The sequence below is a fragment of the Mobula hypostoma genome, chromosome 9 (genome assembly GCF_963921235.1).
Source record: "Mobula hypostoma chromosome 9, sMobHyp1.1, whole genome shotgun sequence".
In the NCBI taxonomy this organism is placed as follows: Eukaryota; Metazoa; Chordata; class Chondrichthyes; order Myliobatiformes; family Myliobatidae; genus Mobula; species Mobula hypostoma.
Window position 1 is genome coordinate 7,033,445 of NC_086105.1, and position 18,098 is coordinate 7,051,542.

The following is an 18,098-nucleotide window of genomic DNA, read 5'->3' on the forward strand; positions in this document are numbered from 1 at the left end:
GGCTACTTAGGACAGATAATTGAAATTATTCTTTCTAAAACTGGATGTGGACATCACAAGAAAGGTCTACATTTATTGTGCATTCCACGTGGAGCACTGTCACAGGAAAGCAGCATCCATAATCAAGGACCCCTATCATCCAGGTCATGCTTTCTTCTCTCTGATACCATCAGGAAGAACGTACAAGAGCCTCAGGACTCACACTACCAGATTCAGGAACAGTTATTACCTCTCAGCCATCAGGCTCTTGAATCAGAGAGGATAACTTCCCTCAACTTCAGCCACTCCAACACTGAACGGTTCCTACAAACTATCGACTCACTTTCAAGGAAAGTACAAATTATATCTCAATATTTATTATTTATTTATTTGTTCCTAGTTTTGTACTTGCACAGTTTGTTGTCTGTTGCACATTCGAAGTTTATCCACCCTGTTGGATGTGGTCTTTCATTGATTCTATTGTGTTTCTTGTATTTTCTGTTAATTCCCGCAAGGAAATGAATCTTGGTGTTGTATGGCATATGTGTACTTTAATAATAAATTTGAACTGCTGTAATATATCCATCTCTGACCTACATTTGCATCCACTGTATTTATTGGGTAATACTATTCAAGTACTCTCTCTTTGAGGTAATTATTGCCTGTTACTTGTGTGAATATTGCCAGCAAATACAAGCTTTCTGAACAGCAAACATTTCTTGCTGGATGTGCACAGACTCCTCCTTACCTGAGGAGGGGAAAAAAATGGTGTTTTCAGAATCAGGTTTAATATCACCGGCATATGTCATGAAACTTGTAGTCCTAGCGACAGCAGTACAATGTAATACATAATAATAGGAAAAAAAACTGAATTACTATATATATAATTAAATAAGTAGTGTAAAAATAAAAGAAGTAGTGTTCATGGGTTCAATGTCCATTCAGAAATCGGATGGCAGTGGGGAAGAAGCTGTTTCTGAATAGTTAAGTGTGTGTCTTCAGGCTCCTGTACCTCCTCCAGGAGGTACCAATTTCCCCCGGGATCAATAAAGTATGACTATGACTCCTCCCTGATGGTAGCAATGAGAACAGGGCATGTCCTGGGTGATGGAAGCCCTTAGTGACGGAGACTGCCTTTTTGAGGCATTGCCCCTTGAAGGTGTCCTGAATACTATGGACACTCGAGCCCATGTTGGAGTTTATAACTCTCTACAGCTTATTTCAATCCTGTGCAGTAGCTGCACGTCCCACCCTGCCCCCCCCATACCAGCTAGTGATGCAGCCAGTTAGAACGCTGTCCACCGTACATACAGCTGCAGAAATTTGTGAGTGTCTTTGGTGAGATACCAAATCTCCTCAAACTCTTAATGAAAGACAGCCACTGTCTTGCTGCCTCTGTAGCTGCATCAATATGTTGGGCTCAGAATGAGTATACCAATTGTTCATCATCTATGTTAATGATTTGGACGAAACATAGTTGGCATGGTTAGTTTGTTCGCAAAATTGGTGGTTTAATGAACAGTAAGGAAGATCATCTAAGATTACAATAGGTCTGGATCAGCTAGGAACATGGGGCAAGGCTTGGCAGATAGAAATGACCTCAGACCAGCTGTAAGATGGAAAATAGAGCAGGGAACGCCAGTCAAAAGTATGTGAGAATTATGCTTGTTTAAACATAAAAAAGTATGTTTGTTTAAAAGGACATGAGAAAATAGGAGTAGAAGTGGATTTCCTGGACCCTCAAAGCTATCCAGCTATGCAATATGACTGTGGCTGGCTTCAACTTCTCTTCAACTTCTCTTCTCTGCCAGATGCTCTTGGCCCTCAATTCCCCAGTCTTTCAAAAATTTATCTACCTCCAACGTAAATACTTCTAATAAGTCAACCTCCACAGTTCTCTGGGTTAGAGAATTCCAGAGATTCACCAATTGCTGTGGGGAAAAGACATACTAACTACTTCCATTTTAAATGACGGTGAATCAGCTGACAATGTGGTGATGTTCGCAGTATGGGAGAGTCTAGGACGAGAGGGCACAGCCTCAGAATAGGGGAGGCGTCCATCTAAAATGGAGATGGGGAGGAATTTCTTCAGCCAGAGAGTCGTGCATCTGAGGAATTTGGGTATATTTAAGGCAGAGGTTGATAGATTCTTGATTAGTCAGGGTATGAAGGGTTACTGGGAGAAGGCAGGAGATTGAGGCTGAGAGGAAAATGGATCGGCCATGATGATCTGCCATAGGACCCTGGTCAGACCCCACTTGGAGTACTGTGCTCAGTTCTGGTTGCCTCACTACAGGAAGGATGTGGAAACCATAGAAATGGTGCAGAGGAGATTTACAAGGATGTTGCCTGGATTGGGGAGCATGCCTTATAAAAACAGGTTAAATGAACTCAGCCTTTTCTCCTTGGAGCGATGGAGGATGAGAGGTGACCTGACAGAGGTGTATAAGATGATGAGAGCCATTGATTGTGTGAATAGTCAAAGGCTTTTTCCCAGGGCTGCTGAAATGGTTGCCACAAGAGGTCACAGGTTTAAAGTGCTGGGGAGTAGGTACCGAGGAGATGTCAGGGGTAAGTTTTTTTACACAGGGAGTGGTAAGTGCGTGGAATGGACTGCCAGCAACGGTGGTGGAGGCGGATACGATAGGGTATTTTAAGAGCCTTTTGGGTAGGTACATGGAATTTAAAAAAATAGAGGGCTATGGGTAAGCGTAGTAATTTCTAAGGTAGGGACATGTTCAGCACAACTTTATGGGCCAAAGGGCCTGTATTGTGCTGTAGGTTTTCTATGTTCTATGTTTCTATGAAATGGCGGAGCAGACTCAATGGCCTAATTCTGCTCCGATATCTTATGGTCTTATTTGGGGGGGGGGGTGTAAAATATTTCTACAAATCAATCAGCAACTAAATTGCAAGTATTTAAAGATTTCTATCAATTGCATGAGTGAGGGGACAAGCCTTGGATTTCCAGCACTGCAGATATTCTCATGTTTTTCACCAGTTCCCAATTGCCTATGCAAATTATTTTTTAACCTGGGCATTCTAAGCTATCAAAAGTATACCATCTTCATGTGCCTTATCTCTTCAACTCAGCTACCCAAAAATAACCTTCCTCTCCCAAAAAAAACATTCAAAGGCTATCATACCCCATACTGGCTTCCCAGATGGACTACACCCCAGGGTGTGGAAAGAGGTAGCTGAAGAGATTATGGAGACATTAGTAGCGATCTTTCAAGATTCCCAAGATTCTGGAATGGATCTGGAGGACTGGAAAATTACAAATGTTGCTTCACTCTTTAAGAGGGGACGAAGGTGACGTACAAGAAATTATAGGTCATTTAGACTGACTTCAATGGTTGGGAAGATGTTGGAGTCCATTATTAAGGATAAAATTTTGGGACACTTGGAGGCGCATGACAAAACAGGCCAAATAGTGAGCACAGTAGCGTAGTGGTTAGCACAGTGCTTCACAGTACAGACAACCCAGGTTCAATTCCCGCCGCTGCCTTTAAGAAGTTTTTTATGTTCTCCCCATGACTGCATGAATTTCCTCCAGGTGCATCGTCTTCCTCCCACAGTCCAAAGACGTACCGGTCAGTAGGTTAATTGGTCATTATAAGTTGTAAATTGTCCCATAATTAGGCTCGGATTTCATGGGGGGGGGGAACATCCTTGTAAATCTCCTCTGCACCCTATTACTGGGGGTATTACTGGGCTGGGTGGCTCAAAGAGCCAGAAGGGTCTATTCTACGCTGTTTCTCAGTAAATAAATAAATAAAACAGGCATGGTTTTCTCCTTGAGTTTGTTAAAAAGGGTAAATAAATAGTGCAAAAAGAGGGGGAAAAGTAGTGAGCTGGTGTTTATGGGTCTTAGAGAGGTATGAGTCAAATGTGGCATATGGGGCTATGTTAGATGACCATCTTGGTTGGCAGAGACAAGCTGGGACAAGATTCCTGTTTCTATGTTGTAGTATGTTACAGATCCATGAGACTTACCAGCTGCAGAAAAGATTGTACCACATGAATGACAAACAGAGATGTCGGCGTGCAAATCAACCATGTTCTAATCAAGTAAAAAGCTACTAAAGAAGATTTTCTTACCTGCCTTGAGTGGAATTGCAATATTCTTCATTTTTAGCTACTGCATAGCCATCTGGATTCATGGACGGCAGGATGTGAATCCGAGTACTGTTTATTATCTGAGTTATGTTAGAATCTTTTCCATACTTTTCAACCATATGGTCAATTAAGTGGAGCAACATTTCTCTGCCCACCACCTGTATTAGATCACAATATTGTGTTAATCTGAATATGCTTCAAAATACACTCTGTGGCCACTTTATTAGGCACACTTTGTTCACCTGCTCGTTAATACAAATATCTAATCAGCTAATCATGTGGCAGCAACTCAATGTATAAAAACATGTAGACATGCTCAAAAGGTTCAGTTGTTGTTCAGACTAAACATCAGAATAGGGAAGAAATATGATCTAAGTGACTTTGACAGTGGAATGATTATTGGTGACAGACAGGGTGATTTGAGCATCTCAGAAGCTGCAGATCTCCTGGGATTTTCATGCACACCATTCTCTAGAGTTTGCAGAGAATAGTGCAACAAAACAAAAAAAACACCAGTATGCAGCAGCGCTGTGGGCGAAAATGCTTTTTTAATGAGAGAGTTCAGAGGAAAATGGCCAGATTAGTTCAGGCAGACAAGGATGGCAACAGTAACTCAAATAACCACAGGTTACAACAGTGGTGTGCTACAGCAGCAGAAGATCACAAATATACATTCAGTGGCCACTTTATAAGGTACAGAAGGTATCTAATAAAATGGCCATTTTGTGTATGTCTTCAACTCTTTTATCACACAATGACCATGTTTACTTTCTGGCAAGGTTAAATTATGATTTGTACTAAAAATTGGATTTACTTTTTGTTCTGATTGTGTTCTTTCTTGTAGAATTGTGTTTATGTTTCATTGATGCTTTTCTTGTGAATGCTGCTTTTCAATGGTTCTCTGGTTCCATTTAGTACCAGAGAATGTACACAGTATACAACCTGAAATTCTTACTCTTCACAGACATCCATGAAACAGAAACCCCCCACAAAGAATGACAGAAAAACAGAACCTCAAAGCCCCCCTCCATCTCCAATGCCTAAACAGCAGCAAAGCATTTACACTCTCCCATTCCTCTTCCCCTACCCCTCCTCCACCCTCACCTCAGCACAAGAATCAGCTCCCTACCACCTGGCATGCATAACAATAGCAAAGCCCAGGAAAAGACCATGAACTACAGTCCATCAAAAAGCACAGCGCGCAGACACAGTTCTGCTGAGCTGAAGCGCCTCGATCAGATTGCACAAACAGTGAAAAGAGAGTAAACAAAGACACATGGGACATGAAGTGCAGAGTCCCCGATAGTGAGCCCACAGTCCTGGAGCCCGTTCAGCACTGAGGAATTAGGGTTAGAGCTAGGCAACAAAAATAAACAAGAATATTGTTATTCATATCCAGATAGATAATATTGAAAAGCAGAGAGGTTGTAATGTAATTGTGCAGACTTTGGTTAGGACGCTAGGAATATTGTGAATGGTTCTAGTTGACAGAGATAGACAGATATTGAGAAGGTTTTGGTCTCTGCTCTCACTGTGGGAAGGGTGTCACCTCTCTGTTCCTTTATTAGAGGGAGGAGGGAGAGAGAGAGAGCGCGAGAGAGAGATAGAATTTGCGGCATGTCAAATTGTAAGGCAAACAATTAGCTTTTGTTCTACTGCAGATCGTAGTCTCTGTTTGGGGGCTTTGCGACTGCTTGTTCGATGAGAGGTGGGTGCTGATGCTTCCTACTGAATAAGTGGGGGTGGTGGAGGGGCGAGGGTTGATTATTTACTGCTGTTTGTGCGTGGGAGGGGGAAGGGGGCTTTGGGCTGACTGTCATTCATTCTTTAGGGTACTCTTTTGTTTCGTGGATGTCTGTGAAGAGTAAGAATTTCAGGTTGTATGCTGTATACATTCTCTGATATTAAATGGAACCATTGATACCAGAATTAAGAGGTAACACCTTGCAACTGAGGGGACTGCTGATGGATGAAGGAAATAAAAAGATTAGGAGAGAGGACGTTTTCCCTTGCAAACAAGATCAGAATGCAAAAATATAGAATTAAGCTAACCAGTTATAAACTGAAATGGAAGCGTCTAAATCTAAATGTAAATTGCGAGAAACCTGTGAGTGCAGAGCTTCCCACAGAAAGATTATCTCCGTTCCAGAAGGAAATGAGATAATAACATGATGGAGAAAAGGTGAGGAAAACTGAATGGAGAGCCTGATAAACTGTGATGGGAGGAAGCTATTGGGGGATGTAACACTGGCATGGGCCTACAGGTGAAAGCTATAAGAACAAGTCACAGAGGTGCCCTTCCAAAGGCTGCTTATTAACTCAGTGTAAAATCTGACTGAGCTTCAAAAGTCTGAATTTAACTAAAGTTCAAAATAAATTTTATTATCAAACTACATATATGTCACCATATACAATCCTGAAATTCATTTTCTTGCAGGCACACTCAATAAATCTATAGAATAATAACCAAAAATCAGTGAAATATTGCAGGAGACAACAAACTGCAAATACAAAGAGAAGAAATAATAATAAATAAATAAACAATAAATATTGAGACTATAAGATGAAGAGTTCTTGAAAGTCCATTGGTGTGGGAACATTTCAATGATGCGGCAAGTGAAGTTGAGTAAATTTATCCCCTTTGGTTCAAGAGCCTGATGGTTGAGGGGTAATAGCTGTTCCTGAACCTGATGGTGTGAGTCCTTGGGCCTCAGTAGAGAAAGTATCAGCATTCCAATACATTATTAAACATATTTCAACCATGGAGCAACTTGCATTGATGCATAGGTCTTTAATACCAAAAAGACAATTTACAGAAACAACCATCAGATATCATTATTCACAGAATGGGCAATGGAATGCTCAGTTGAATGGGCAGGCTTTAAAGTAGGAGATAGAAGTGGAGAGCACAGTACAGCATTAAGGATTCGATGGTGTACGGCTACCACCAGTGATAAAGTAACCAAAGTTTCGCAAGGGGGAAAGAATGAGGAAGTGCAGGGATTACAGGGTGTAGGTGGAAGTCCGGTTGGTAAAACGGGAAAGAAAGAGACAAAGGTTACAGTTGCAAAAAAAACCACACACAAGAATTGGGCCAAAGCCATTGTGGGTCACTGGTGCCTGGATGATGGGCAAACAGCAAACGATGCAAGATCTACATACTGGAACGTTGAATACATCAACTTTAATCTTATGTACACACTGTTATTTTTCACAACTTAGTTGTGTATTGGTTGTGGACTGTACTTTGCCTAGGAATGATGAAATAGCTAATTTCTCTATTCCCAGAATGCTTTAGGGCAGGAGATCCCAGCCTGTGGCCCACGGACCCCTTTCTTCAAGTTATTGGTCCATGGCATAGAAAAGGTTGGGAACCCCTGATTTAGGGTGTGGTATCTAAGCAAACAGTTTATTTTACCATACTATTAACAACCTGGGAATCACTGTATTGAGAAAACTTTAGCTAAGGAGAAGCGGAAATGCAAATCGACAAATTTAACATCCTGTAAGGCATTGATAATAAATCAGAATCAAAATTTGATTCTGATTCTGGGTCATTGAGTTCAGGGTGAATTACTACATACATAAGCATTGGTTTCCGAGAGGAGCTAACTCATTACCAACACAAATGAATCATAATACCTCATCACCACAGTGTGGTAGACAAAATCACCCCACATACAGAATGCAGTTTTGCTGACAAGACCATTTTATACTGTCCATCACCAGCTGCTTGATAAAATGACAACTACAAACCATGTGCTGAAGGTACTCTCACAGATCCATTGACGATGGACAATCTATAAAGCATTCCTTTGTACTTGACACACTATACACAAAATGCTGGAGGAACTTAGTAGGTCTGGCAGCATCTATGGAGAGTCACAAACAGTCTACATTTCAGGTCAAGACCATTCATCGGATGTTCTGTGTTTGGAAAGTGTCCTGAAGCACAGCACATGAGAATGTTGCAATACCTCATCTGGATAACACTCTGCAATAACAGTCTGGCCTGCCCCATGCCAATGTCCACAGGCAATTACTGCTTTAGCATCTGAGAATTTGCAAATGTAACTAGCACTGTTAGCTGACAGTTGCATTCTAACATGCTGAAGGTTAGCTTACTGATGTAGCAGCTAGAGGCAGTTGGATATTAGTCACTCCCTGAAGATAGATAAAGATTTTATGTATTCCTTCACAGCTTGTACAAACAGTTAAAATTAAGAAGATTGATTAAGATAACATCTCTATCCAGAGTAGGAATGGGTCAAATATCTCATTTTTTTTATATGTGTCTATCAGGGGAGGCGTAAGACTCTTTCTATATTCTCTTTACAGTTTGTTATAATTAACATTTTCATTCTATCCTTCCCTCTGTTAGCCTGCAGGTCACCTTGGGCAAGGTGTAGCACCTTCTTAGCCAGGTCACGTGAAGCGATGGGAGCAGATGATGGATGGTCGTATGAGCAGCTGATGGATTTCACAAGGTACTGATAATGTGACCGCTGAAACCAGGCAGACAAACTCTGATGAGTACTGATAGTGACTGGGGTCACCTGCCTTGTAAAGACGCTGCCCAGAAGAAGGCAATGGCAAACCAACTGTCAAAAAATTTGCCAGGAACAAACATAGTTGTGGAAAGACCATGAATGCCCACATCATACCACATGGCACATAATGAATGAGCATAAGGTCATGATAGAATCTTGGGGAGACTGACGGCAATATGGGGCAAACAAGATTGGATTAGTGTAAGTGGGTGCTTATTGGTTGGTGCAGAATACTTCACTGTTCAAAGTAAATTTCGTATCAAAGTACATACACATCACCACATACAACCCTGAGATTCGTTCCCTTGCAGGTATTCACGGTAAATACATAAAAAATACAATAGAATCAACGGAAAAACTGCACACAAAGACAAACCACAAATGCGTGAGACAACAAATTGTGCAAATACAAAATAGAAAAATAACAATATATAAAGTAGTAATAAATATTGAGAACGTGAGTTGTAGAATCCTTAAAAGTGAGTCGATAGGTTGTGAAGTCAGTTCGGTGTTGGGGTAACTGAAGTTATCCATTCTGTAATTTAGGATCCTGATAGTTGAGGGATAATAACGGTTTCTAAACCTGACCTCCTTTCTGATGGCAGAAGCAGGAAGAGAGGATGGTGGGGGTCCTTCATAATGGATGCTGCTTTCTTGCAACAGCACTCCTCGTAGATGTGCTCAGTGGTGGGGATGGCTTTATCCATGAAAGAAAAAGCTTTTTATAGGCTTTTCTGTTAAAGAATACCGGTGTTTCCATACCAAGCCATGATGCAAAGAGTCAGTATACTCTCAATACCACAGAGAAGGCCCCAGACCCTGAGATTGTTTTCAAGACACAAGTCTCACCTGCTAAGAAGAGTGACCTCCCTTGTCAGGAAAGACATTATCACACGATATGTGTGTGCTTCTCCTAAAGAACGAGCTAAGACTCGCATTCCTGGTCCCATGCCTTTCTTTAAATTCATTTAATATTTTGGAGTTACCAAACATAAAAACATAACTCATTTTAAAAAGGATAATTTCAATTTCCATTTTCTGTTGATGGCCTATTCCTCATGAAATGTGAGCAAATCATGTTCTTTAATTCTGATTAGTGGTGAAGTTCTTTTAATTAATTGTCATCTATTGAATGCACTTTACTTCTTACATCCTTCACATACATGAGGAGTAAAAATCTTTACGTTACGTCTCCATTTAAATGAGCAATGTGCAATAATAGTAATTTATAATAAATAAAACAGTCAATGTAATATAAAGTACACGCAATTCAGCATGAGTTCATCAGTCTGATGGCCTGGTGGAAGAAGCTGTCCCGGAGCCTGTTGGTCCTGGCTTTTATGCCGGATGGTAGCAGCTGGAATAGATCATGGTTGGGGTGACTCGGGTCCCCAATGATGCTACCGGCCCTTTTTACACACCTGTCCTTGTAAATGTCCTGAACCATGGGCAGTTCACAACTACAGATGCGCTGGGCTGTCTGCACCACTCTCTGCAGAGTCCTGCGATTAGGGGAGGTACAGTTCCCATACCAGGCAGTGATGCAGCCAGTTAGGATGCTCTCAATTGTGCCCCTGTAGGAAGTTCTTCGGATTTGGGGGCTCATACCAAACTTCCTTAACCATCTGAGGTGAAAGAGGCGCTGTTGTGCCTTTTTCATCACACAGCTGGTGTGTACAGACCACGTGAGGTCCTCGGTGATGTGGATGCTGAGGAACTTAAAGCTGTTTACCCTCTCAACCCCAGATCCATTGATGTTAATAGGGATTAGTCCATCTCCATTCCTCCTGTAATCCACAATCAGCTCCTTTGTTTTTGTGACATTGAGGAAGAAGTTGTTTTCTTGACACCACTGTGTCAGAGTGATGATTTCTTCCCTGTAGGCCACCTCATTTTTGTTTGAGATAAGGCCAATCAATTTCATGTTGTCGGCAAATTTAATTATCAGATTGGAGCTATGGGTGATGATACAGTCATGGGTATACAGGAAGTAAAGGAAGGGACACTCAGTACGCAGCCCTGAGGGGCTCCTGTATTAAGAGTCGGAGGGTTGGACGGGAAGTCCAGGATCCAGCTGCAACAGGCAGGGTCAAGGCAGAGGTCTTGAGCTTCTTGTCGAGTCTGGATGGGACTATGGTGTTGAATGCTGAACTGTAGTCCAAGAACAGCATTCTCACTTAAGCATTCTTCTTCTCTAGGTGTGTAAGGACGGTATGTAGAGCACTGGTTATTGCGTCATCTGTCGATCTAGTTGGTAACACCAAATTAATTGCCACCAGATTAATTGCCCATCAACAGTTACACCAATAAATTTGTGAGGCTCTGGACAAATGGTTTTCAAAGGCATTTCGGGAGGATTGAAGCAGTTAACCAAGTTGATTCAACTATGATTTATTCCCCTTTACAACACTTCTGGAAACTAACATTTGGAAGACATGCCCAACAACAGTTATTAATCAAGTTAACACAGAAATAAAGTGGAAAGAATGAATCAATTGTTCCGTTTAAAGTTAAAAATAGCGAAATGGAAAAAATAGGCTAATACAATGTCAGAACTGTGTGCTTTAAAATGGGATAATACACAAGCTGGATAGCTGGAAGCTAATTAACCATGCCTGCATGTTGCAATGAGGAACTAATAATCCTACCACAACTATGTACAAACGTTTGTATGTTCTGCTAAAAAACTGTATCAGGAGACTATATTTCAAGAACATTAAAAGAAGGTTCCAGGTAACAGAATAGTATTACACTTATAGAGGAAATGCAGGACATGTAGTGTCACAGCCACGGGCTCTGCTATGGGTTCTTCGCGCCCCCGCAGGCAGGCAGGCAACAGGTTCTCTAATTGTGCTCATGAGCATGCACGTTCCAGCTAATTACTGTTTCAGTATGGCGGTATTTAGATAGATAGACACTTTATTGATCCCAAAGGAAATTACAGTGTTACAGTAGCATTAAAGTACACAGATACACAAATATTAGAAGAGAAGTAAGAAAGAATTTTTAAAAAAGTCAGGTACCTAAAAGCAGTCTAACAGGAGGGTGTCATCACTTCCTAGCTTTAGGTTGTCTCATTATAGAGCCTAATGGCAGAGGATAAAATCACCTCATATAATGCTCTTTGGAGCAGTGCAGTTGTCTCAGTCTATTACTAAAGTGGTCCTCTGTTCAGCCAAGGTGGCATGCAGAGGGTGAGAAACATTGTCCGGAATTGCCAGGATTTTCCATAGGCTCATTTGTTTGACCACAGCCTCCAGTGTGTCCAGTTTGACTCCTATAACAGAGCCAGCCTTTTTAATCAGTTTATTGAGTCTGTTGGCATCACCCATGTTGAAGCCATTGCCCTGGCACACCACCATGTAGATGACTATACTGGCAACATCTCACTAGTAGAACATGTGAAGGAGAGGCCTGTATACGCCAAAGGACCTCAGTCTCCTCAGGAAGTAGAGGCAACTCTGGCTCTTCTTGTACACAGCCTCTGTGTTGGTGTTCCACTCAAGTCTGTCATCCAGGTGCATCCCCAGGTGCTTGTAGGTCCTCACCACATCCATTTTCTCACCGTCAATAGTAACAGGGAGCAGTGCAGGCTTAGTCTTCCTAAATCCCTTCTTTTCATTGTAGTCTTGTCGAGATTTGACCAAAAGCGCAGCAATGTTTATGTCCCTCCTTACCCCCATCCTACTCCAGGAAAGAGGACTACCATTTTGACCGATGCTCGAAAGGAGTATCATTAATGATTCATTTAGTATTTAGTTATTGCTTCCAGCCACGGTATTGGCATTAACTTTCAGTTTGAGACTTTTAGTAAAAGCGTCCGTTGACCTTGCATTTATTGTTCTCCTTTCCCTTTAAATTCTACATCAGTTCTCATGACTGTGTGGCTAGGCATAGCTCAAATCCCATCTATAAATTTGCTGATGATACAACCATTGTTGGTAGAATCTCAAGTGGTGACGAGAGGGCGTACAGGAGTGAGATATGCCAACTAGCAGAATGGTGCCACAGCAACAGCCTGGCACTAAATGTCAGTAAGACAAAAGAGCTGATTGTGGACTTCAGGAAGGGTAAGACGAAGGAACACATACCAATCCTCATGGAAGGATCAGAAGTGGAGAGAGGGAGCAGCTTCAAGTTCCTGGGTGTCAAGATCTCTGAGGATCTAACCTGGTCCCAACATATCGATGTAGTTATAAAGAAGGCAAGACAGCGGTTATACTTTATAAGGAGTTTGAAGAGATTTGGCATGTCAACAAATACACTCAAAAACTTCTATAGTTGTACCGTGGAGAGCATTCTAACAGGCTGCATCACTGTCTGGTATGGAGGGGCTACTGCACAGGACTGAAAGAAGCTGCAGAAGGTTGTAAATCTAGTCAGCTCCATCTTGGGCACTAGCCTACAAAGTACTCAGGACACCTTTAGGGAGCAGTGTCTCAGAAAGGCACCGTCCATTATTAAAACCTTCAGCATCCAGGGCATCCCCTTTTCTCACTGTTACCATCAGGTAGGAGATACAAAAGCCTGAAGGCACACACTCAGCGATTCAGGAACAGCTTCTTCCCCTCTGCCATCCAATTCCTAAATGGACATTGAAGCCTTGAACACTACCTCACTTTTTTTTAATATACAGTATTTGTTTTTGCATGTTTTTTAATCTATCAATATACATAATTGATTTACTTGTTAATTTATTATTATGTTTTATTTTATTTATTATTTTTTCTCTCTCTCTGCTAGATTACGTATTGTATTGAACTGCTGCTGCTAAGCTAACAAATTTCACATCACATGCCAGTGATAATAGACCTGATTCTGATTCTGATTAAAGTCAGTGGACTGTCGACCCACATCAGTGTCTCTTCCTCTCCCTCTCTTCACAATTGGGCCATACCCGAATGTTCAGACTTGTTGACAAGAAAGATGCAAGGGACATAATGAGGTAGCTTAAGAGATCAAAAGTTCATTTTTAATATGCATTCAGGAGTCCTTTAACAGTGGAATAGAAGCTGTCCCTGAGCCTGGTGGTAGGCATTCTCAAGCTCTTTGGCCCTTTACCCGATAAAAGAGAGAGAAACAAGAATGACTAGAAAGGGTCTTTGATTATGTTGGCTGCTTTGCTGAGGCAGTGAAAAATGTAGACAAAGTCACTGGAGGCTAGGCTGGTTTAATGATAAACAGGGCTGTTCTCACAACTCAGCTTCTTTTGATCATAGGCAGAGCAGTTGCCATATCAAGCAAGATGTAATGCATCAGGAAACAATGTTAATTGTTAACAATGTTAAAAATCCACAAAAATTAGTGAAGATCACCAGGGACTTGCAGAATTTCCTTCGCCTTCTAAGAAAGAAGAGGAATTGCTGTGGATGAAATTTGTGATCGTTCATCTAAAGAAAGACGAGTGTAGAGAAGACATTTTAGAAGGGAAACAATGATAATGTTCAAAGTCAAATCAAATAAAATTTATTGACAAAGTACGTATAAAGACTGTGATCTTCATCTATGTATTGCACAGATTGTGCTCATTCATTCCATGTATCTAATGCACATCCATCACTATTGTTATGCTATACACTTCACAGAACAAAAGTGATCAATATTTGGGCTCATCTTCCACATAGAAATGGAAGCAAAGCTAAAGCAAGAAAGCAGTAACTCCTCCATTCTGCTTGCGAATAAAATTTTAAATGATCAAATATCTGCTTATTTTGTCATCCTATAAAACTAAAGTGAAGGATAATAAGGCTATTTTCAATATAAGATTTGACATCTATTTTTAATAGTTCAAAGTACATTTATTATCAAAGTATGCATACATTATACAATATTGGGATTTGTCTCTTTACAGGCAGCCACTAAACAAGAAACCAAAAAGGACCAGTTCAAAAAAAGAGACCAACAAACACCAAATGCGCAGAGAGATGAAAAATTGTGCAAACAATAAAAGCAAGCAACAGCATTCAGAATGAAATTGAGCCCATAGACATGAAGCTTCACAGCCTCAGCCTTAGTGCAATGAAGAGCAGAGCAAACATCACGAAGCAGCAAGCAATACTGGCCCAACTCTCACCTCTTGTCCCAACACCTGGCCTTTCCAAACCATCCAGCCTGGTGTTTAAATCATCCAAACATCGGTTCATTCTTCGCTCTAAGACCCGGTCCCTATGGCAGCGATATGCTCCGGGCCTGCACCTTGTTGCAGCCCATACCTGACCTTTCTAGATTGGCCCAGTGCTTAGGTCGATTAAACCTCACCCTTAGTTTATGTGACAGGCTCCAAAACTAGGACTTTTCTCTGCTTCGCACACCTCCACTCCATCTCAATTTCACTCTGGCCACTTCTCAAACATGCCTCGACCTTGTTCTGACTTTGCATCACACCTGTACATCTCATATACGGTATATCTAAAATTAGACAAATTTTTTCAATAAACACACATCAAAGTTGCTGGTGAATGCAGCAGGCCAGGCAGCATCTCTAGGAAGAGGTACAGTCAACGTTTCGGGCCGAGACCCTTTGTCAAGACTAACTGAAGGAAGAGCTAGTAAGAGATTTGAAAGTGGGAGGGGGAGGGGGAGATGCAAAATGATAGGAGAAGACAGGAGGGGGAGGGATGGAGCCAAGAGCTGGACAGGTGATAGGCAAAAGGGATATGAGAAGATCATGGGACAGGAGGCCCAGGGAGAAGGAAAAGGGGGAGGGGGGGAAACCCAGAGGATGGGCAATGGGTATAGTGAGAGGGACAGAGGGAGAAAAAGGAGAGAGAGAAGGACTGTGTGTATTTAAATAAATAACGGATGGGGTACGAGGGGGAGGTGGGGCATTAGCAGAAGTTAGAGAAGTCAATGTTCATGCCATCAGGTTGGAGGCTACCCAGACGGAATATAAGGTGTTGTTCCTCCAACCTGAGTGTGGCTTCATCTTTACAGTAGAGGAGGCCGTGGATAAACATGTCAGAATGGGAATGGGATGTGGAATTAAAATGTGTGGCCACTAGGAGATCCTGTCAAACTAAATTGTTTTCTCAAATGGCAACATTCAATATCATAAATTTAGACTCTATACTATCAGTCAGATTGAGCTGTTAGTTCTGATATTAGCTGGAAAATGCATTGCTTATGCACCAAATTGAAATAATAAGTCTTTGTATAAAAGAAAGAATTCAAATCTAGAAAATCCACTGACAAAAGTATTATTACTTCTAATTTATTTTTATTCATTTGTTACATAGAAACATAGAAAACCTACAGCACAATACAGGCCTTTCGACCCACAAAGCTGTGCCGAACATGTCCTTACGTTAGAAATTACCTAGGGTTATCCATAGCCCTCTATTTTTCTAAACTCCATGTACCTGTCCAGGAGTCTCTTTAAAGACCCTATCATATCCGCCACCGCCACTGCCACATTCACCAGCATTTCATCTTGCCAAAATGCTGCTGTGAATTAAATCGGAAACTTAAATATAAAACAAAAACTTACCTCATCACCATGGATGTTACCAATGTATTTCACTTCTGGAATCCCTACAACATGGTTCTTTGGGTGTTTTCCAATTGCCAGAACCCAAAGGTCAACATCTATATCAGAAAAACATAAAAACGTATTATTGACTGGATAATTACAGTTTTTGTTTGGAATGAAGACAGATCCCCATAACAAATTTTAGCAATCCACATTCATTTAAATATAGAGATTTACAACTCAAGTGGGTGGGCCATTTGTCCTGTCATTTTTTTATTTATTCTAACCAATACAGTACAATACCAGCCATGATAAATAAATAAATACGTACATACATACATACATACCTAGCATAGCACTCTACCTAATTTATTGTGAAGACAGATGGAGAGACAAAGGGGAGATTGTATGAATACACAACAGACAATAGGTGCAGGAATAGGCCATTCGGCCCTTCGAGCCAGCACTGCCATTCACTGTGATCATGGCTGATCATCCACAATCAGTACCCCGTTCCTGCCTTCTCCCCATATCCCATGACTCCGCTATCATTAAGAGCTCTACCTAACTCTTTCTTGAAAGCATCCAGAGAATTGGCCTCCACTGCCTTCTGAGGCAGAGCATTCCACAGATCTACAACTCCCTGGGTGAAAAAGGTTTTCCTCAACTCCATTCTAAATGGTCTACCCCTTATTCTCAAATTGTGTCCTCTGGTTCTGGACTCCCCAACATCGGGAACATATTTCCTGCCTCTAGCGTGTCCAATCCCTTAATAATCTTATATGTTTCAATCAGATCCCCTTTCATCCCTCTAAATTCCAGTGTATATAAGCCCAGTCGCTCCAATCTTTCAACATATGACAGTCCCTTCATCCCAGGAATTAACCTCGTGAACCTCTGCTTCACTCCCTCAATAGCAAGAATGTCCTTCCTTAAATTTGGAGACCACAACTGTACACAATACTCCAGGTGTGGTCTCACCAGGGCCCTGTACAGCTGCAGAAGGACCTCTTTGCTCCTATACTCAGTTCCCCTTGTTATGAAGGCCAGCATGCCATTTAGCTTTCTTCACTGCCTGCTGTACCTGCATGCTTGCTTTCAGTAACTGATGTACAAGAACACCTAGATCTCATTGTACTTCCCCTTTTCCTAACTTGACTCCATTTAGATAATAATCTGCCTTCCTGTTCTTGCCACCAAAGTGGATAACCTCACATTTATCCACATTAAAATGCATCTGCCATGCATCTGCCCACTCACCCAACCTGTCCAAGTCATCATGCATTCTCTCAACATCCTCCGCACATTTCACACTGCCACCCAGCTTTGTGCCATCTGCAAATTTGCTAATGTTACTTTTAATCCCTTCATCTAAATCATTAATGCATATTGTAAATAGCTGCGGTCCCAGCACTGAGCCTTGCGGTACCCCACTAGTCACCGCCTGCCATTCTGAAAGGGACCCGTTAATCCCTACTCTTTGTTTCCTGTCTGCCAACCAATTTACGATCCATGTCAGTACCCTATCCCCAATACCATGTGCTCTAATTTTGCCCACTAATCTCCTATGTAGGACCTTATCACAGGCTTTCTGAAAGTCCAGGTACACTACATCCACTGGCTCTCCCTTGTCCATTTTCATAGTTACGTCCTCACTTAAATTGACTTCTCTGGAGCAGGGGTTCCCAATCTGGGGTCTACAGACCCCTCAGTTAATTATAGGGGTCCATTGAATAAAAAGATTGGGAACCCCTGCCCCTGCCTGGAGCATCAGGGGTTGAGGGAAGACTCGACAGAGGTTTAAAAAATTATGAGAGCATGGTTAGTCAGAGTCTCTTTCTACGGTAGAAGTGCCAAATACTAGTGGGCATAGCTCTAAGGTGAAAGGTGAAGGGACATTTACAGGGCAAGTACTTTTAGGCAAATAGTCGCTGGTACCTTGAACACACTGGCAGGGGTGGTAGAGGTGGAAGCAGATAAGA

At 41.6% G+C, this 18,098-nt stretch overlaps 1 protein-coding gene across 1 annotated transcript in view; it reads right to left on the reverse strand.

Moving 5' to 3' along the window:
- The window catches only part of LOC134352303 (carboxypeptidase M-like), a 73,857-nt gene that overhangs the window by 31,545 nt on the left and 24,214 nt on the right, over positions 1-18,098 (reverse strand). The window contains exons 3-4 of the mRNA XM_063059598.1: positions 16,135-16,232; positions 4,081-4,256 (exon numbers count right to left, since the gene is read on the reverse strand). Of these exons, the coding sequence (XP_062915668.1) occupies positions 4,081-4,256; positions 16,135-16,232 (274 nt within the window). The remainder of the gene's footprint in view (positions 1-4,080; positions 4,257-16,134; positions 16,233-18,098) is intronic.